At 32.6% G+C, this 22,289-nt stretch overlaps 1 protein-coding gene across 1 annotated transcript in view; it reads left to right on the top strand.

Moving 5' to 3' along the window:
• Nucleotides 1-254: 254 nt before the first annotated feature.
• Nucleotides 255-22,289, top strand: part of LOC145242782 (uncharacterized) — a 213,163-nt gene continuing 191,128 nt past the window's right edge. Inside the window, exons 1-2 of the mRNA XM_080105918.1 lie at nt 255-357; nt 11,059-11,876. Of these exons, the coding sequence (XP_079962044.1) occupies nt 11,194-11,876 (683 nt within the window). The 5' untranslated portion in view covers nt 255-357; nt 11,059-11,193. The remainder of the gene's footprint in view (nt 358-11,058; nt 11,877-22,289) is intronic.

Below are 22,289 nucleotides of genomic sequence, written 5' to 3'. Positions count from 1 at the left end.
CCTTACATTAATTCGCTAGCCTTGGTCTTTTGGTCAAGATCAAAGTGTAGTATCTGTTCTTCAGATGCTGCAGTGCTGCTGCACTTCTATTTCTTGTTCTCTTTCGGTGGAGGAGAAATCCTACACGACTGAGACAATTTTTATTTTTGTACCTTTTCTCCACGTTAAAAAACGACCCTGGTGTCTAACTCTGTCCCGTGGGGAGGCATAGTATACAGGTACATTAATTCACTTAAATAGAAATTTCAGTGAGGTAAGCGACCATCACTGGGGGTTGATGTAAGCGACGTATTGAATAGGACACATTTTTTTTGTCTCCGTCCACAAGTCATAATTGGACAGGCTACATAAAAAAAGGTATGTAATTAAATTGACCACAGTATTTTAAGGAAAAATTATTTATTGAATTAAAACAAAAATTACTAAAAAAAAAAAAAAAAAAAATGTTCATTTTACCGATACGAAATATTCTTAATTACCGAAGGATTTGACAATAATTATTTGAGAATAAATCCGATTTGTTAAAATTATTTTTTGTGTGTGTGCATGAACTCTCGTATTAAGGAAATGTGGATGCTTTTGTCCATAATTTTTCTATTTTAAAATTTAATTCATAAAATCAAATGCTATCACCTTTGGACATTTTTTTTTTTTTTTTTGTGTAAGGATTAGGGTTTTCAAGTTCAGTTCAATTTTTACGGTATCTTTTGTTTACTAATTTGTTAGGTGAAAAGTACAGAATAGTTAACAAAGCGCCCCTCTCCATGTTATTAAGTTTCTAAATAATAACGATATTATTTCAACAATCAACACAGTCTGTAAACCGTAGAAATACGGCAGATCGAAATATTAACCGAACCAAAACAGGAAGTTTACGGAGTCGGACGGTGATTTCCGAAAACTAGTCACTTGTGTATTCGGGGCAAAGCAATAATGAAAACTGGGCGAAGTTTTGTACTAATTTTTATTTTAAACGATGTCTTTTACAAAATTAATCAAATAGGTGATTTTTTTTCTGCAGTGCATGCACCAGTGCAGTGCACCAGTGGTGCACTGCACCACCTGTAGAAAAATTAACGCCATTATTTAGAACATTGGCTTTGTTAACTGTTTTAGTATTTTTACCTAACAATTTAATATTTCGAAAACTGAATCTATTGCCTGAAGTTATATTATAGAGGAAGTGATGCTTTAGGTGTGTCAGAAATTTCGTGAAAAATATTTAATAATTCCACCCCGTCTTTCCAAGCTTATAACTCCTCGAAAAATGTAATTCAAGCCCTAATCTTTTTTTCAATTAAAGGAGCAAGGACCAAGGTTTCATTAAAAAAACAAAAAACAAAACAAAAACAAACATGTTTTTTTTTTCAAAAAAAGGTTTTAAACTTCGAGCTTTACAGGAAAATTTCTAAAAAACACTACTTTTTTTGTTTTAAAGTTGAATATATTATTTATTGATCTTTTATCTTCAATTTGTGATATATAAAACTTTGGTGAGTAAATTAATTATTTACTTTTTAATAGACACTTGAAAATGGGGGTGCGTGAATTAAAAAAAAAGACGTTTGTCTAAAATATTATCGGTTTATTGGAAAGAGCATAAACTTTCACATTGACCCTGAAAATATCGTAAAAATTGAATCAATAGAAAAATTTTGATAGATTTTTAAAGTTTAAAAATTGAAAAATACTGAGCTCGTAAAATTCAATTAATTTCATTACTGTTTTAAAAAAATTATTTCTATTACTTTTAAAACAACTTTAATAGTTTATTTTGGAAGTATAATCCATAAAGAAAATAAACAACCCACTTTTAACAGAGAAATTACGAGTTTTATATATTTTATTTGCAGTTTCGTGTTAGGGGTGTCAAAAATTCCTACAAAAATTCTGATACACCTAGTGGTGGTTGTCTATAATTAGGTCGAAAAAATTTTTTTACAAGAAAAATCTGAAAAAAATCTTTATAATGTACGTACTTGTCATTGCATGAAGATGTCATATTCCAAAAATCACGTAAATCGATCAAGTAGTTTTTTATTTATTTAACAAAATCAATTATCACAAGTTTTAGCGAAGAATTGCTTCATGCCATCTTATTTAAAACTGCTACACTACTTACGACACCTGTTGGAAATATAGGATCAACAAGGGCAGACAATCGACTTTTTAAAATATTTTTATTCTTAAATGTCGAAAACACATTTTTTTATAATACAAATCGTAAAATTTGATTTTCTTTTAAAAAAAATATACTTGATTGATTTATATGTTCGGGTATTAAAGTCTGTTTTCAAACGAAAAAAAAAACAAAAACTCCAATGTTTTTGACATTCTCTTTATTAAAAGAAGTCAGTTTATTGATTTATTAAGTAAGTTAATTTATTATATCTATATATATATATATATATATATATATATAAATGTAACTCTTGGTTCGTTCGCAATTAATAGTCTAAAGAACCACTGGACGGATAGCTTCCACGTTTTGGTATAATATGTTTACTATACCCATGTGTGTTTTTATATATTTCTTTTTAATTATAACATTATACTTAATTTTTCTATAATAAATAGGTGGTTTTCTTCGTACAGATAGGCCATTTTTTTTATTTAGGGACAATTATGTACTACCACTTCCCGTCACGTGACCAGTGTTTCCAATTTAGTGGTTTTCCTGCTAGATCTGGAGATTTCGTTTGCAATCTAGCGGGGAATTCTAGAAAATCTGGAGATATTTGGCACCTACACACCCGCAATTTTAGATTAAAAAATAAAGAAAAGCGCTTGAACATACTTTAAAACATAAAATAAACTCATTTATGTAAGTAAAAAAAAGTAGCATTTATTGCCTTTGGTAACAATTATTTATTGATTATTTGTTTCGTTTTTCACCTTTGTTTTGGCTAACCATTCTTAAATCTCGCTATAAAATCGATTTTTCCAAGTACATTTTAGGTGGGGGGACATTCCAACCTCCGAAGTTTAGTTTAAAATACGATCTAAGCAACCCCGCTTAATTTAGAAGTATTTAGTCGAAAATTGTAAAAAGCAAGAAACAACAGCAAAAAAAAAAACTTATACCAATACAGTAGAATTTAATTATCTACCAACCTAAATACTTTTAACATGCTAAAACAAAGTTGTTTTTTTTTATTTTTCTAGTTTCAAAATATGTTGCACCATTATTGTGATGTTTAATTTGCAGTATATTTCAATTTAACTTTTATTATAAAAAGTTTGAGTTTATGATTTGTTTCTTGCAAAAAAAAATAAATACCCTCTCTGAAAAAACAGGTAAAACTAGCTGATAAAATATGTAAGCCTTCTGGGGAGCTAACCACTTCAATATAATTCCAGAAACATATAGTGAGAAAACACAGAACATTTTATATATTGAATATACTATATTTATAATTTTTTTTATTGTAGGAAGTTAAAATATGGAGTTTTTTTTGGGGGGGGGGGTGAATTAGCGATTTTTGAAAATTTCAGACGATAAAAATTAAAAATCTAGCGATTTTCTGGAGATTTCTTTCTCCTGATCTCGCAGGGTTTTTTAAATCTCAGTTGCCAACACTGCATGTGATATCACTAAAAGGATATTTTGGTCCACTTCAGGCTTAATATAAACAGAATGTGTTTACAATATCGGTAAATTTTCAATGGGTTTAATCACATAATTATTGATAATGTAACCATGTAATTGAAATTTAATTTAAATTAACCACACATGGTCGCTTTCCTATCAAATATTAATCGAAAAATGGTAGGTACAGACAAAATGAATGCCGACGCTCAAAGTGTATAAACATTTTGACACCTCCCTTTACTTAAAAATTCACCAAAATCAGGAAATTAACCAATTTTAATGAAAATTTCAATATTTATTAAATAATGATCGCAGAATATAATGAACTAATTATTTTTTACTTAACTCTTAGTGAAAATGTTTTATTTTGTTTAAACAAAAAATACCTTTACTAAAGTTATGATTTTCAGTAGTAAATAAAAAAACGCAAGAATTTATTTTTGCTTTTTTTATATAAATAAAGCATCGTAATTTGTAACAATAAAAAATAATTTTTACAGGAACATTATGAAAAAAGCCCCTAAAGTCCCTATTAATGAATTCGATATAACGCGAAGAAAAATGAATTTCTCGCATACTATTCAAGAAATTAAAGATTCAATTAGATTCCTATTTCAGTCACCTAAATTATTTAGGGTGAAATGAGTTTAGGAATTTATAGCCAAACCTAAATATTTTTTTTTTTTGCTTAAAAAAAATAGCATTAATACAGTAAGTTAGGAAAAATTTGCATAGAATGCTCTGCTTTACGGTTGTTGTAAAAATGGAATGGAAATTTGAATTTTGTTCCCTTTTAAATTTGGTACATTTTTACATTACGTCCAACTCATCGTTCACATTCGACATGTCAACTTTTATAGCTTTTCGGGTATGCTGACAAGGTTAGGGGTGTCTATTCCGAAAGTCGTTCTTAAAATGGGCAGATTGGAGTGTTTATTCGTTGTAAACGTATCCAACAACCTATAAATGTCGACATTTCCAATGTGAATGGTAAGCTGGACTTATGTAAAAAATAACAAAAAGATATACCAACTGACTTTTTCGTTTAAAAATGGAAATATTTCCCTTTCGTTATTAACTTTTTTTTTTTTTTAAATATTTTGTTTTATATACATAAAGTCCAATTGTTGAATGTTACTGTTTTGATTATATTCGTTTGGTGGGGCACAATTAAAAAATTAAGAAAGATTAAAATGGAGCGAAATTTAAGTTTCCGTTCCATTTTTACAACAACCATAAAACAGCGCATACTCAGCAAGTTTTATCGTAATTTATAAGCATAATGTTGAAACACTAAATCAACATTTTATTTATTTTTTGCATAATTAATGATGGAAGTATTTTTCTGTTTATTTTCTGAACATCTGTTAAAAAAAATAATTTGTACATTCTCTTGAAAAAAAGAATCAAATTTTTCTCTACTTTCACCTAACTATTTACAGTGTTCATGTAAAGCATTAATCTGTTCTTTTTATAATAAAAATTCCGTTTTCAAAGAGAAACGTTTACTGTCAAATTTCTTTTAAAAAAAAAAGTGAAAGTTTTCCTGAAAAAAAGCTTTCACCTAACAATTTATGGTAAAAAAATTAATCTTCTTTGGGGGGAAAAATAACAACTTTTATTGCTTAAAAAAATTGCAAAAAATAATAAAAGTAAATAAACGAACAAAATGCAATTTTTCTTGAGGAATGTTTTCCATTTTAACAAACTGAGCCACAGCAACGCGTGGCCGGGTACAGCTAGTATATATATATATATATATATATAGTTGTATTATAAAAAAGTGTTTTCAACCTTTACAAAAACAAAAAAACAACAGGGTTTTGCAATTTTTGTTTCCAAGTCGATTGTCTGCCCTTGTCGATCCTATATTTCAGACAGGTGTCGTTAGTAGCATATCAGTCTCAAACAAGATGGTGTGAAGCAATTCTTCACTAAAATGCGTGATATTTGATTTTCTTAAACAAAAAAAAACTACTTGATCGATTTATGTGATTTTTGGAATATAACATCTTCATGCAGTGATAAGTACGTATATTATGAAGATTTTTTTTCAAATGTTTCTTATAAAAATTTTTTTTTTTCGGCCCAATTATAGACAAGCACAGAGGAAGTTTAATAACGACGACTACATCCTAGCCAAAAATGTTTGCTGTTGACTTTTAAGCTGAGTCGGTTAATATTTCAGTTTGCCTAAATTTTGATACATCTCACTGTCATTTAAAATTTGTATTCTGGTTTTCTTGTCAAATGACTAAGCATCAGAGTATGAAATATTTTTTAAACATTTTGTATTGGTTTTGAAAGCAAACATGGATAATCGCGCAGAACAGCAACTATGTTAACTAAAACTGTTTCTTTTTGATGTCTGCTTTCTGTTTAGTGGAGGTCTTGCCAAATCTTGCCAGTGTATATTGAGGAAGAGTCCTTTCTGATTAATCTTTCAACAATTCCAGTTTAATTTTAAAGCAAACTAGTCGTTACCTTGAAATGCTTCTTTTTCTGAATGATTTTATTTTTAATAAAATATATTATGATAAAAAAATATGGGTTTGTATTACTATACACATAGATTCGAAAAAGTTGTCAAAAAACAAATATATAACAAATAAATGTTATCAAAGGCAAGGTAAGTTACTTTTCTATCTAACTGGATAATTTTTTAGTGTTTTTATTTTATGCAACATGTTTATTTAGCTCGAAAAATATACAGTGTTTACCGATGTATTTGAAAATTAAAAATGGCGCCGAACTCTCTGTTGAACACGGTAAGTTTGGGAAAAGGAGTTAAAAATAAAAAACTAAACAAAATACTTAGAAACTCGCTCAATATATGTTACCGTGACATAGGCTGACATATATTCAGTGGGTTTTTAATAGTATTTTGTACAGTTTTTTATTTTAAACGCATTTTCTTAAACTTACCGTGTTCAGCAGAAAGTCTGGCGCCATTTGTAATTTTCCAATACATCGGTAAACACTATGTTTTTCGAGCTGAATAAATATGTTACATTAAATAAAAACACTAAAAAAATTATACAATTAGGTAGAAAAATAACCTATCTTGCCTTTGATAACATTTATTTGTTATATATTTGTTTTTTAACAACTTTTTTGAATCTGTGTGTATAGTAAAACAAACCCAAAAATATTTTTGTGTTCACTTTGAAAAAAAAAATTGGTTCTTAGTTAATAGTGAAAATCGAAATATTGAATTTCAAGTAAAAACAATGGCATCTATTTAAATGTCATGCTGCAATAATAAAAACTATCTCAACAATACGAAAAACGATAAGGTAGAAAATTAATTATTAAAGAAAATAAGGTACTAGTGCACTTATTGATCCGGGCTGAAATAATAACGTTATTATTTAGAAAGCCATTTTTAACATGGAAGGGTGTTTTGTACCTATTCTGTACTTTAACCTTACAATTTAATAAAAACATATCATAAAACTTTAATTAAACTTAAAAATACTATTTAAAAAAAATAGTGCAGATTAATAAGTGCATTAGAACTAAAAATATTTTTTTGAAGAAATTTGCAAGCTTTGCTTACATAATAAACTGAATAGCGCGCATATTAGCAGGGGAGACAATTAATTTCTGAAAATTTTCAAAAACACCAACGAGCATAGGGGAAATCTTTTTTTCATTGAATCATGAAAATACTTATTTTATATAATATTCAGTAATATCTAACTATTGTGACGTATGACACTAATAAAGGCGGAATTTAAACTAGCAAATAGTAATAAAAACTTGTAAAAATAAAATTAATTTGTCATAATTTTTGCTGTATTCTCAAGAAGAAAGATTATTTTAAAAAATCTCATACTTTTTTACACTCTCTGCAAAATCTGTAAATTTTCACAAAATTTCCCCAAAAGCTAAAAATGGGAAAAATGGAACGGAATGTTATTATGTATTTTGACGTAAACAATGAAAACAACATGGTTTTTAAAATTCTCTCCAAAATCAAATAATTGATCAATTTCGTTATTTTTTTATAGACTTATTTAAAAACAATAGCTGAACTATATTTAAACTGAAATAAAATAATATACAAAAAATTCTCATATTTTGCTCCCAATGCAATCTTAGCAGAAGTTTTTTCTGGGGGCATGGGAATTTACATCTTATTCTTTTTACATATTGAAATATACTGGCATGGTGAATTAAAATATATTTAATTTTGGGTAACAATCGCTGTAGATTTATACGATTTTTCTCGATTTTTCAGAAAAATCGAAGTTGTAAAATATAATAAAATCGAGTTTTACAAAAAAGAATTTTATCATGCATTATTTACATTTTAAAATTTTCGTCTGTGAAATTTCGAAATATTTCTGAAATAATTTCTTATGTTTTTAATGACAATGTTACTGTTAATCATTAAAATTTTATTTTTTAATCGATGCGATTTTTCGTCATTGGTAAATAACAAATATATTCAGAAATTGAACTTGAATAATTTTTTCTATGGTAGACCAGTTTGTTCATCTTCACATCTTACTAATAAAAATTGTTGTGTAATCTATGCTACTTGTTTCTTCATTGTTAGAAAAAAAATGTCTTAAACCAAGTAACTGAAACACTTATAAGTTCCGAGTTAACTAAATTTCTTGTATGCATGGCTGATTTTACAATCTCTTAATATTAAATGAAAAAGTGACTTAGTTTATAATTCCAAAAATTTGATTTGATATTACATTTCCGATAAAGTTAACAATGATTTGGTTAATATTTAAATAATACTTAGTTTTAGGAATTAAAAATTAATATTTCCTAGATAAAGAGGAATTTAATAGACATAATTTAAATATTACTTTACGATATTACTATATTGAAAATTAATTGTTATCAACAAGGAAAATTTGTCACTTGTGGCTGTCCATAGATACCGGAAGTTAATTGTTTTAGGCGTTGTCTGCTTAAATGTGATATATTCTTTTAGATACACACATATATGTGTCTTTTTCATAATATATGTTAAAGTTTTTGAAGCATTAATCAAAGTAGATTTTTCCTCTGTATACCCCAGCATGACTTCCACCATATGGAAAGTGGAAGTAAAAAAAAAAAAACGTTTTATTTAACATAACCAGAACATCCGAGAATCATGACTGCTACTTCAGAAGTTTTTAACTAATTGTTTTGTATGTTTCATTTTCTAATTAAAATAAACAACTTTCATAAAATTTATATGATTCCAACATTTTCCTATGAATTATTTAATTTCATTATAAATCTGAGGACTTCTAAACATGCACAACAATTAGTTTAAAACTTATCGAAGTTTCCATTCTCTGTTATCACAATCACTATTGTCCGTCGGCATCACAATGACTTATATACAGGGTGGAACCATAAAACTGTCATCCTAGAAAAGATGACATGATTCCACTTCTGTTTGATAAAAACTGGTTTTCTTTTTTTGTTGCAGATCATCTACTAGTTGACTAGTTGTGTATAAATCCCAAGAGCGATAGGGGCCTTCTATCATGTCTGAAAGTGACACAAGGTTCAATGAGTGAGATCAGAGATGTGCCGTTACACAGCTCATGCTCTCTACCGATCCAAGTTATGACAACAGGACCATTGCCAGCACCCTCAAAATGCATCACTGGATTGTGATGAATAATAGCGGCATGCCCAGAGGGATGAAAACAAAGTTTCCAGCCATGGTTATGGTATTTGATATGGTTTTAAATGAGAGCCACATCATGCCACCTCACATCTTTAAAGTCGGCTTGAAAGTCAACATCAAAGTGTACCTGGATGTTCTAAAGAATTTGGTGATTCCCTGGTGTAATCAGGTGGCTGCTGGCAGACCCTGGGTGTGGCAGCAGGACTTGGCGTTGGCCCACAAGTCCAAAGAGACCCAGGTTTTGTTTTAAAAGGAGTGTTACAACTTTGTACCTTTCTCTCACTGGCCCCCTTCCTCCCCCGACCTAAACTCGCTGGACTACTTCATTTGGTCAGATGTTGAGAACATCCCCAACATGACTTCCCACAACATCAAATTCAGCTTGATCACTGCTATCTGCTAGGAATTCACCAATTTCCCACCGTCGCTTGTGGAAAAGGCATGCTCTCAGTTCTGCACCCGTATTGAGATAGTGGTTGAAGCTGAAAGTGGCTACATAGAATAGATGTCAGCTCTACTACATAAGTTACCTGAATTGATTTTTTTTCTATGAAAGTTTTAAAAGAAAGCTGTAGTGTTGTTTTCTTTAAGGCAACAAATTTAACGTTCTACTCTAAGCCTTAAATTCTTATGTTACTGAATATTATTTCACCAAAATCTTTAAAATCCTAAAATTACTTGTTTACTCTATAAAAATTTGGCCAATGAGAAACCGATTCAAAGTCAGCAGCAAACGATAATCTGGAAGATTACTGTTTCTAATATTAAAGACTTCTTGCTTTAGGCTGCTTACTATTGGGGTGTACAAGGTTTTGTAGTCATTTTTATTTATCAATTTCTTTATTAAATTGTTACATAATAGTCCAGACTAGTTAACAAAGGCCCCCTCCCTCATGCTAAGAATGCCTTTTTAAATAATGAAGGGAAAATATAATGGATGTCTTTATTTTAATTTTAAAATAAATTCTTGTACAAAAAGAAGGGATTTACAACACAACCCATTGGATCATAAGCAATAACTCCTAACATATATATTTAGCGCCATACAATTAAGTGGTTTCATATCTTGTCTGGGTCGATTTCCATAAAAAATAAATAAAACACGCATTATTCTACCTCATAAGTGCACCACATATTTTGAATCCTAATGTTTGTTTTGTTTAAAAAAAAAAAGAAAAGAAAAATAATTCTTCTCTCGTCATAGACGCATCACATATTTTCAAATATTTTTTTTCTTTCAAATCAGTCATCTTGAGAAAGTCTCGAATTAAGAACAAAACATTTTGGCTTTAGTTAACAACATGTATTTGTACATTTCTACATGATACAAAATAAACAAACTTCTTGTCGAAGACATTCTTAGAATATACATAAAAGAACCATTTTTGAACTTGCAAAGAACTCTGGAAATTTCAACACAATCACTGCTAATTTTGTCTTTAATTTATATGGATTTTTTTAAAACCCAAAATAGAACAGGCTAGTTTAAGCAAAAGTTAATGATCTGAAAATCTGAAGACTTACAACAAAATTCTTTATAGAAAGTGGAAATATATAATGGAAATAATCATGCTCAAATGTTTTTAAAATATAAATTTTCTTTGTTTTTCAGGTTGGTCAAGAAAGAACTGTAGTTTTTCTTTGAAAAAATACTTATATATAGTTTTTTCCTGAAATCAAAAATAGAACAAACTTGTTTATAAAACAGAATTTAATGATTTGAAAATATGAAGATTTACATAAATAAGTTAGTGTGGAAACGTCGTATAAATCTGCTCAAATATTAGTAAAGTGTAAATTTTCTTTGTGTTTTCAGGTTGGTAGAGAAAGAGATTTTGCCTCTTATTGAAAAGCTGAGATTCTGACTGGATGAAAAAATGTATTGTGAAAAATGAAATGAAAAATGGAGTTTTTGTGTTCTTTATAGTTTACAAAACAAACAGAAACACACATGGAAGAAGAAAAACCATTTGCATGCAAAATCTGTGGAGCCACATATAAAATCCGTAAGAGCTTGTATCGCCATAAGAAGATGCACACTGGGATAAGGTCTTACAATTGCCAAGTTTGTGAGGCCAATTTCTTAAACTCTTCAGATTTAAAAGCTCATGTACGCATACATACTGGCGAGAGACCCTTTACATGTCAAACCTGTGGGTCAAGATTTAAATCACATTCATCCCTCAAAGTGCACACGAGAATACATTCTGGCGAAAGACCATTTAGTTGCGAGATTTGCAAATCAGCATACATTACAAAAGCTCACCTTAAATCCCACATGACAACTCACACTAAAGAAAAAGATTTCCACTGTAAAATATGTGGATTAGAATTTGGCTTCAGATCAAGTCTTAGTGAACATATAAAAACGCATACTGGAGAAAAAGCCTACAAGTGTGAAACATGTGGTTCTAGATTCATAAACAACACCCATCTTCGAGATCACATTCGAACTCACACTGGTGAGAAACCATTTCATTGTGAAATATGCAAATCAGCATTTACTCAAAGTTCTCACCTTAAACGACACATGAGACTACACACTGGTGAAAAACCATTTGAATGTGATTTTTGTGATAAGAAATATGCTGATTCTTCACATCTTAGAGGACATATAAAAATGCACATGCAATAGTCAAATTATTTTGGTTGAATGCATCATTAAATTTTTAAAAATATCTTTTTCGAAATGTTGAAAATTGTAGTTCAATGCTTTACAATATTATCAAATGAAATGAAGCAGCCCTAAAACAATGATTATCCCTTCAAAAGTACCTGGCAATATCATCTGTTGAGAAGAAAATAAAGTCATTGGTTTCCATATTCAATTAGTTCCTATATTTCCACTAATGGGCATAAATCTAAATTTTAGTTGTTTTTTTTCTCTGTATTTCTTTCCTGCAACCATTTGGGTTATCAACTATTTCCTACCTTAACTAGATTACCCATAAATTCAGTTTAACATGGGAAGACAATCTATCTTAATAAGTGTATTTTAAAAGGTTATAAGGTTATAGAAATATGTGTAATGAAACCTGTCAGTATTCTCAGTATAGGTAACTGGTAATAATCCTATACTTCATTCAAAAGTTGAAAAGGAGAGTAGCCTCCAAAACTTACTTCATTCTGACCCAAGGCACTTGAACAAGCCAGACATCTTGTGTAAGGCTTTACTCCCAGAAAAAGAAAAAAGTATTTGGATTATTCTGTTCTAATTTTGGATATTATTCTCACATTTTGGCTAATCTAACCCTCCAACCTCCTTCATGTGCATTTTGTCAAGCTAGAAAACCATGACAAGATGCATCTGATGAAGGTTACATCAGCTAAAACGTTGGGAAATTAACATACAAGGTTAGGACAGTTGTCCACATAATACAAACTATCATTTCTAAAAAAATTCTAAACCATAAGAAAAAATATTAGCGATTGTTGGTATATTTAAATGTCATTTACATTTTGTTTCTCTTCTTTTCAATGCTCACTAATGTAGATATAATCTGATCAGGTCTTACAAGTCTTAATCTCGGGTAAGTACAGAGTGCTTGGTCACAAGCACTAAATATAACAGCTTAGGAGTCCCACAAGCAAAAGCTATCTCAGTTAGTTACAGAGTCCACAGTATCCTGAGTCAGACACTAAATATGGCCTTCATGACCCGCCTATTTTGTGTTAGTTAATCTGGGTTGCAGGTCACTGAATCTATGCAGATCCAAAGTTCGCTTTCACGGACATTCCCAGTTATTGGTTGTTTCTATGATAAAAAATGATCAATCATCTCTGCAGCATCCCTATTGTAAAAAGAAACACCCATTCACATGGTTTGTGTTGCAGCTCTGTGGTATACAAGATCCCTGTAGAAAATGCTTTTCGACGAACATTCTAAACAAAAAAAGAAAAAACAACAATACACAATATACAGAGTGAAATAGTAAAATTGTATACAATACACAATATACAGGCTTAAACGATAAAATTGTTGCCCTAAAAAAGACAACATGATTCCATTTCCATTTGATGAAAAATGGTTTTCTTTTTTGTTGTAGACCATCTACTAATTAGCCAGTTGTGTACAAATCCCAAGAGTGATACTATAACCCTATGGGCTGCATTGCTTGTTGTGGGGAGTGGAGTTGGGCCACACCTTAAAGGTAACCTCACTCCTGACAGATAAAATTCAATAATTTTGCGTCTAGACCCTTCAAGTTTCCAGCGACTTTTAATCTTCAAAACTTTTCTAAAGCTTTTCAGAGCATTTAACTCCCTAACTCCTTGTGAATTAAAAGTCTTTAAACTGGCGAAGACTTATTTATAACTCCTTGATCGTCTAGTTTTTATCTTTGTCTTCATCTTTTCTTCGTCTAGTGGTTAGGACCTTAATATCTATGCCAGACGTTCGATGGTTACTGGAACTCATCGCTTTTTTACTTGAACACGCAACTCGTGCATAACCACAAGTTCATGTGGCAGTTCAGCTCTCATGATGGCTAATTGGTAACCTTACCACAAGTGTTTTTCGGCTGGTCTTCTGATGTTGGACGTTGAGAAGTAGTTACTCTTTCGCAGGTAGGTGCGTCGCTCTTCTCTGTTGCATCTTGAAACATCGGTCTAGGGAAGAATTCATTTCACAAGTACAGGCAAACAGCAAAAGAAATCACAAAGGCAGTCTTTTTAGTAACATTAATTATTCAATGTTGTTACAGGTTTCAGTAAGGACATGAGCTAGGAGCCTTTATAAGATTGGTAAATCAGACTGACTTCTGGGTGCAGGATCATAATGGTTTAAATTAAGTTTTTTTCAGCCAGGCTGTTGGACATCGTGTCAGGTGGCTGGGTTGTCAACGAACTTTTCTCACCAAAACTATAAAACTCTGTTCCGTCTGCCTGCTTCCCACCTGACTACAACTTGAATGTCTTCAAGTCCAACGTTAATAAATTCCTAATGAACCGCCCCTCCCCCCTTAAGTAAACACTTCATCAAATCTCCACACTAACGTATTGTACTTGCAATAACCCTTATGCCTGAGTGGCTTCCAGGCCTTGATAAGTGGTGACCCCCCCTCCCAAAACCAATGAATTCTCCCTAATTGGCTAAAAAACACGTTTTTTTATGTTTATAACTTCTAGTTTATGGCCTCTTTCTATTTGGGGCTTTGTCTTTCTTTCTCTACGTCTCTGCCTCTGTCTGTCTGTCTCTCTCCCTCTCTGTCTCTGTCTATCTCTCTCTCTGTACCCTTTACCATCACTCATTAGAGGGGTTTCCCAAAGACCATATTTATAAGGTAGGATAAGTGAATCGGTCATCATAGTTAGCCCTCGTTCTAAAGTAATTTCACTGTAAATCCAATAATTAAAACCACTTAACAGTTTACCTACTTGATTTTCTAGTGGTCCCTCAAATAAAACTCAAGTGGCAATTTCCACAGATTCACAGTCTTCTTCATTTTATGATCTCAACTGAGGTCCAGCTTGTAGGGTGGGGGGCTGGGTCATTTTTTATGATCTGTTAAGAAAACAGATTTATTCTTTTCATCATCATCATCATCATCATCACTGTTACATCCAACAATGTGAAATTCCTGAACTTGTGTCAAAAGGACCACCCAGAAAACTGATCGCTTCTTGTCAAGCAAGACAACCCGACTTTGTCTGGTCCATAGTCCTTATCACATATACACCCTTTTTTCTCTTGTCAATTACTCGTAAATTTCACATAAGCACCTTCCCTGCACCCAGAATGCCGACCCCCAGCATAGGAGATCTCCAAGCAGAAAAGAAAATCAACAATATATTTTTAGATTAATTATCCAATCAACTTACCAAAAACTGATAATGCAAAATAAAACATTTTTTTTAAAATGTCCATGTCCAATTGTTCTTTTTACTGTAACTCATGCATGCTATCTGGATCTCTGCGGAGGACATCCACCCGCATCTTTGCATCACTCAGTGCGCTATTGTCAGTGGTTTGTGGTTACCTGATTTATTCTTAGATTTAACATCAAGGAATTCTTTCACTATTGACCTTATCCAACTATCCGTGTTCTTAAAAAAACAAAAAAAGAAAACAATCTCGAGATTTTTCACACCTCATTAAGTAAAAGAAATATCCACATATCCTTCTCTTCTTTTCCAAATTTAGTCAGTCCTCAATTAAACTTTGTTTCCTTTTAGTCAGAATTCTTAATGACCACAGCAATTCTCTCTCCCACGAGATTGACAAAAGTTTCCAGGCACATCACCTACACACATTGTTCAATACATCGAGCCAACCGTTGGCAATAAGATCTTTCATCTCATAATTCATACGGACTCAAACAGAGATTCCTACTCATTTCTGGCATGATGAACTCTCTATAACCTTGCTGTTTTTTTTTGACAAACTGTATTGCAGCGTAACTAATTGGCTGTTCATCCGTAGGTCTAACAACCCCCCTCTAGGGTTACGGTCATCCCTTAAAATCACTATCTTCAAAAAAATGTCACTTAACCCTCACGTGACTGTCTGAGGTCGACAAAATGAAAATGGAGTAAATGTGGTATTCTGGTGACTGAAATGACTAAAACCAAACATAGCACAGTCAAGTCATATTTACGCCTCTATTTATTTATTTCTACTTGCTCAATGACAATCCATTCATCAGCTATACAAAAATTAAAATTATCAATACCGTTGGTTTTAAATCCGAACAATGTGTTAAGTACATAAACATTATTAGCTATACTCCAGCAGAGTGCTCACTTACAAAAATAAAAAAAAAACGAATGTAATATCTTTATCTATAAACATTATAAAACTTGTTTTTTTCCTTTTCTTTAGACACATGCAATTTTCAACCTATTTCTTCTTTCACTCAATCCTTTACACAGAGGGAAAGAACTCCCGTCCTCAACTCATGCTCATCTCTTGGCATCAAGGTACATCTCCCGAGGATATTTCATACTTTTACAATTTCAAAGCCTTCTCAATGGACTGCATCTCTCCTGCCAACCTGCAGAACACTCTTGCTTATTGCACTACCATCATTTGTAGATCTACAAAACATCTCTGCACTAAGACGTTGATTGCCTTAGATAAGCTGGAATACCTTGTAATATTCAACGGGAAGGTATTTTCAGAAGGACGTGTCTCCTGAAAGTACAAACATGATACAATTTTTTTATTAGTTTCGTGTAAACAAGTGTTATATTCGCATATCCCTCAATATTCGCATGAATAAACCAGAAAAGCAGCAGCAGCGGCTGCGACAGTCAATAATGGCAACGCTAAGACAAAGATGTTCGGCGATGCAATACAAATGAACTCAATAAATACACACAACAATTTCAAAGCACATTTTTTCACATACACAAATCAATAGAATAGCTCGCACATCACTTCAACCAAGAAAACCACCAGATAAGGTTGCACAACAAAAGAGAAAACCAAAATGTAAAACACAAGCATCGCAGCAAACTTTTTCAGCTTTAAATCAATATAACACATGCACACATACACCAAACAGACGATTCCCTACATCGCATTAAGACACAATAAACAAACACAATTAAAATAGCAAAATATAAGATAATTATCAATTTGCCCTTTGTCTTCACTTATGTCCACAACACCACTATAAAAACAGTAGCCGTCGCGATAAAAAGTTAGTCGCCTAGAGTCACAGCAGATCTACAGTGTGGGATAATCATCGGCTCCGTCGGATTCCCCCTCCCCCCGACGTTAAACCCACTTTCACGCACATCATCCATCAATTTCTCCACGTGGAAACACCAACAGCAAGAATTAACATTTTCATTTTTTATTTCATCACAATTTCATATTAGCGCTCGACTTTTCTCTCCTAAGAAGTACAAACATTAACTTTACAATGAAACTCTTCTTTCCTGACCATTCTCATCCTTACGAACTTTGAACATTTTGTTTATTTTACTTTCTCATTAACAAATAAATAAGCGATTGAGAAATCAATCATTTAAAATTTAAATACATATTGTTTGTCTACTTCCTTCTCGCCACCCCATACGCTTATTCGTAATATAACACAAGGTAAGGGTGAGATTGGCCAATCAATGCCATCTCTAATGAGCCATTCTGGACCATACATCCAGAAATTGAATAACTGGGAAAATTTAGAAGTGATGATAACTCTAGTTAGAAGATCTGCCAAATTTTCCGACGAAGTAACATATTTTAATTTCGGTAGAACGCCAAATTTAATATTAATATCTTCTGAAAATTTTTTGATCTTTGCGATCCTGTTTTCAATGAATATATTTTTCTTGGATCCTTTACCGTTCAGAACCCACGAGAGTGCAACCTGGGAATCAGACACCAGGAAAAAATTATCAATGTTAAGGGCCCCCAAAGCACCCAAAACCTGAGGGACTACCTTAAGGGTTAAAAACATAGTCAATAGTTCCAAAGTGGGAAGTGACTTCCCTTTAATTGGGACCACTCTGGCCTTTGCGAACGACAGAAAACAATTCGCTCTTTGTTCCGCATACAAGGTGAATCCGTACGCATTTTTTGACACGTCACAGAAACAAATAAATTCGATTGATTTTCTGACAACACATGTCTCTGGAAATTAAAACTTCCTTAAATCATTTAGATCCTTGGCGTAGGTTTGCCACAGCTTATTGAGCTCTTCAGGTATCCGCTCATCCCACGACAACTTGCTTTTCCAGATCGAACTGACAATGATCTCCCCCTGTATTGTGACAGGGAGAAGCATAGATAAAGGGCCATACTCCTGATATTTGTGAAAGAATTCCTCATTTGGTATTGATCTCAGGGTTCACTAAAGTGGAAGAGTTTGAACCTATCCCGAATAGGATCATATTGGTATCCAAATACCTTCTCAAAGGCTGGGAAGTGAGAAGAAATAGTTTCATCGTCTAACATTTTATCTTGTATCTTAAAACAGTTAGAATTGCAGGATCTCAAATCAAACCCTACCTCTAACAACCTGCTACAAATATTGTTATAAATAGCAAGTAGGGATCTCCGTCACAACAGATGGTGACAAGATTATCCACATAAAAATTGTTGGAAATAGCATGTGATGCTGCATCCTTCGCATATTTTTCGCATGGAATTTCAAAATGAAGTTCAGAATGAAGGGGCTAGCATTGAACCCAAATAGAATTGTTTTGTACCTGTATGTACATAATTTGTCACCCTTTTTAAGAAAAAAAAACAAAATCTGTTTTTATCTTCTTCCGATTTAAGGTGAATTTGTAAAAAGGCCTTTCTTATATCACCTAGAAGGACATGTTCGTTTTTCCTGAATCCGGCAATAAATCCAATAATTAAGCCGTTAAGTGCAAACACATGTAGGCAGTGTCATTAATTGATATCCCCTCTTGACGTTTCAGGTAGCAGTTAATACAGGACAAATTTTTGTCGTCACTCTAGATCCCTCCTTAATAATGGGTCTATGTGGAACCCAAATATAATCTTCATAATTCCCAGGCAGGACAAAAAATTGCTCCACTATTCCACCTTCCTCATGATCCTCAAACACTTGGAGGTACTCATTATACATTCCCTTCCTTTCTAAGGACTCTGCCACTCTCTCCATTACCTTTAAGGAAGGCACAAAGTTACTTTTTACCTGTGGGATCCTATCATGATGCTATAGTAAATTTACATAATATTTCCCCTCCTCCCATACGATGGAGTCTTTAAACTCTTCTATCTTCTCCTTGTCCACGGCAGATAACTTCACCTCTTCATCGATTCCTAATGAGAACAGTGAGCAACGTCTCTACCCCTCGTTCACCTGTGGATTTGGAGAAGAAAGGCTTCAATTCGTCCTCATAAGAGAGTGTTGGATTTAGAACAGAATTGATGAAATAACTGTTGCATTGAGTAAGGGATTTCACAACGCTATTAAAGGGAGGCGACTCTACCTTATTCAAATCTTTATTAAAAAAATGTTGGCTCTCACCAAACGGAATTATGAAATCCCTGTGTCGCCACGCGTTGCCATTAAGACACTCAACTAATCTGAGATTATTTAATTTACTCAGAAGGTCCAAACCAATAATCCTTTTAATGGGAGTTCCGTTTAAATTCTTATAACCGGGACAGAGCTGGAATCCTTCCTGAGATAAGTTGACAACTTTATCGAAATTATTAACTTCAAATTTTAAGTTCAAATCTCTGGAAAATAATGCCGCAAATTTAAAAGAGTTTTAATCATAATTTTATAGATATATTGTACTCCTACAGTCTCAAGGAGTCACTGCCAATCAACGTGTTCACAGCCATATCAACCTTCTTGTGGTTTATGGTTTATGCATAACACAATTTAAATAGAATTTCCTGGGCAAAAAACGCTTGTTGATTCCCAGTATTAATCAAACAGAAAAAAATAGATTGGTCGTCCATGTGCTTTCATCGATATTCTAAGGATAGGAAAAATACTGTTCTGTTGTTCAGAATATATTGTTCGGCCCACAAAGAACTTATTTCCCTTAGGACACATAAAACCACAGATTGCACAAGGGTAAAGAAATCCCTTACTTCCATGACAAACTGCATCTGAGTGTTCACCCAGACACCTAGTACATAATTTTAATTGTTTAGCCCTTCGGCATTTCGCATTGAAGAAAGGAAATTTACTACAGTTCTTAATAGAATGATCTGTAGCTTCACACAGCTTGCATAATAAAGTGGCCTTCACCCCCACCCCCATGAGGAAAAAGTGTCGGAATTTATCTTGCTTCCAGATAAAGTCGACGCTAAAGTAACTAAGCTGAAAAAAAGCATGAAACAAAACAGGAGGAGGGGGTAAAGAATAAAATATAAATGTCTTGCTTTGAAATGAAGAAGAAACTTTATTTACAATAAATTGCAAATTTTTCCCTTTGCGGGCATTAAACTTAACAAACACCAAGGTAACATATTATGAAAAAAAGTAACATGTAATGAAAAACATAACAACACTGGTTCTTATAAAGAAGTTGTGTGTATCCATAAACGAAGACAATAATAAAATACAAAATGGTATCTCCTAATCACACTGGCATATGAAATTAATTTTAGGAGCGTACTCACAATTGAAAGCTAGTCAGGCACGTGGCTTTTTCTTTTTTTTGTTTAAAGTCCTTTTAGAACTTCCTCTCCCTCCATGTTCACGGGCAAACCGTAGAGACACACATGAATTTCAGGAGCAAGACCTCGTTGCTTGTCCGGATAGGAAATTCCAAAATTCCTTGTCACGTAAAAGGTATTTTCTTTAAAATAATTTAACTCCTTGTAAAATACACGCAAAACCGTAGTCACATAGTTAATTTTCAGAAGTCTGTCTCGTCACAGCCGGGTATTAATTTCTTGCCAGTTTTACTTCTTTGAAGGAGGCTCATCAAGATTCCATTTTCAGCGCCGGGCAATGAACACGTTCACTCTCCATGTCAGCAGAATTTCAAAAGAGGACGAAATACGCGCTGGGCTCTTGACGTCACCACAGAGCTAGTACTTCCCTTTTCTCCAAATTAAAGGGAGTTTCATACAAACCCAAAATATACGAAACAAAAAATCATAAAGGATACAAAATACAAAAAATCATATATAAGAACCAGATAAACAATGATAAATGTAAACAGGGAGGATGCACCATTATTGGTACAAAAAAAATTCCAACAGAAGACGCCATATTGAATTTCATCTTGGCGCGCAAATATCCTGCCGAACATCGAGTGGGGTGGCTGATAAATATTCCATAATTTCAAACACGTGGGACATAATATTATTCAGAGAAGGGAATCTTTCACCATTTTTACTCATTAATTCTCTCCTTATAACATTAGAACATTTAGCAAATAATATGTGGGCTATCAATGCCCCTAAGGTTCCACCCTCAGTAAAAAAAAGTCAGTTCCATAAAACTTATCAAGTTTGGTCAAATCTCTATTAACTTTTTCAAGAAATGATTTAAAAATTTTTAAATCCGTTATAAGAGACGGAGCAAGAATAATTTTCTCAAAAACCCGCTTTTTAATTAAATCAGAGTTTAAATATTTTTCCCTTAACAATTTCAGGGTTACATCATAATTATCTGATGTTACATTTAGACTGGAGATTATATCAAATGCATCCCCATCCTGTTTTGATTTAAGCACTAACAATCTGTCAGCCTTATTTAAATTATCAGTACAAAATTCGAATTTGTTCAGAAATGTTCTGAACGAAAACTTATCATCTATGGACGTTCCGAAAAACCTCGGACAGCCCAATTACATTTGCACTGGCATAACCATTGTTGATGGTTGAGTAACTTGAGGCGTATCTAATTTTAATTTTAATGAAAGCAATTTTTCTTCGATTTCCGAAGATAACCCCTCCGAAACCTCGCAAAGCTGTAATTTCTCCTCTTCTGGAGTCTTGATTAAAATGAAGTCTATCAGATCGTCCAAATTCCTTAACCAAACTCTAATTACTGCTTCTCGGGATCTGAAAAAATCTGGTGACGGGTCGTTAACTTCTGACCACTTCACAGCACGATTTATGCAAAGCCTTTTGGCCTCCCATTTAGACATTAATTCCTTTAGGGCCATATTTCGTCCCTCGAGAACAATTAATAAAATAACAGAGATATAATTATCTGCAAATATTAAGGTGGTGAAAACCGCCGATATTATTCCAAACATAATTATAATCACAAATAACCCACGCAAACGAAATGGCCGCCAGCGATTAATTTACTCCAAAACCAGGGCGAATGCTCTAAGGGATATGAACAAATTACACCTTTGTAGTCGACTTCGAAATTCCCGAGCTACACCAAGGATGCTTGAAAAAATAGGGGGGAGGAGGAATTAAACCCTTTCCTGTCCACTAATTTTTTAAAATAAAATTTCAACTCACGTTATCATTTTGAAAACCGACAACAGAAGCACAAAACATTCAATGTGTACATTAAACATGACATCATAATTACAAATCAAACATTAGTAATCTCAATTCAAATTAATCAATTTAAAAATCAATTTAATATCCAATGCGTGAAGATAGACATATTCAAACATAGTGACTTTCAC

The sequence above is a fragment of the Euprymna scolopes genome, chromosome 21 (assembly GCF_053919585.1).
Source record: "Euprymna scolopes isolate OS-2025 chromosome 21, ASM5391958v1, whole genome shotgun sequence".
In the NCBI taxonomy this organism is placed as follows: domain Eukaryota; kingdom Metazoa; phylum Mollusca; class Cephalopoda; order Sepiida; family Sepiolidae; genus Euprymna; species Euprymna scolopes.
This window is presented reverse-complemented; position numbering and strand designations above follow the sequence as displayed.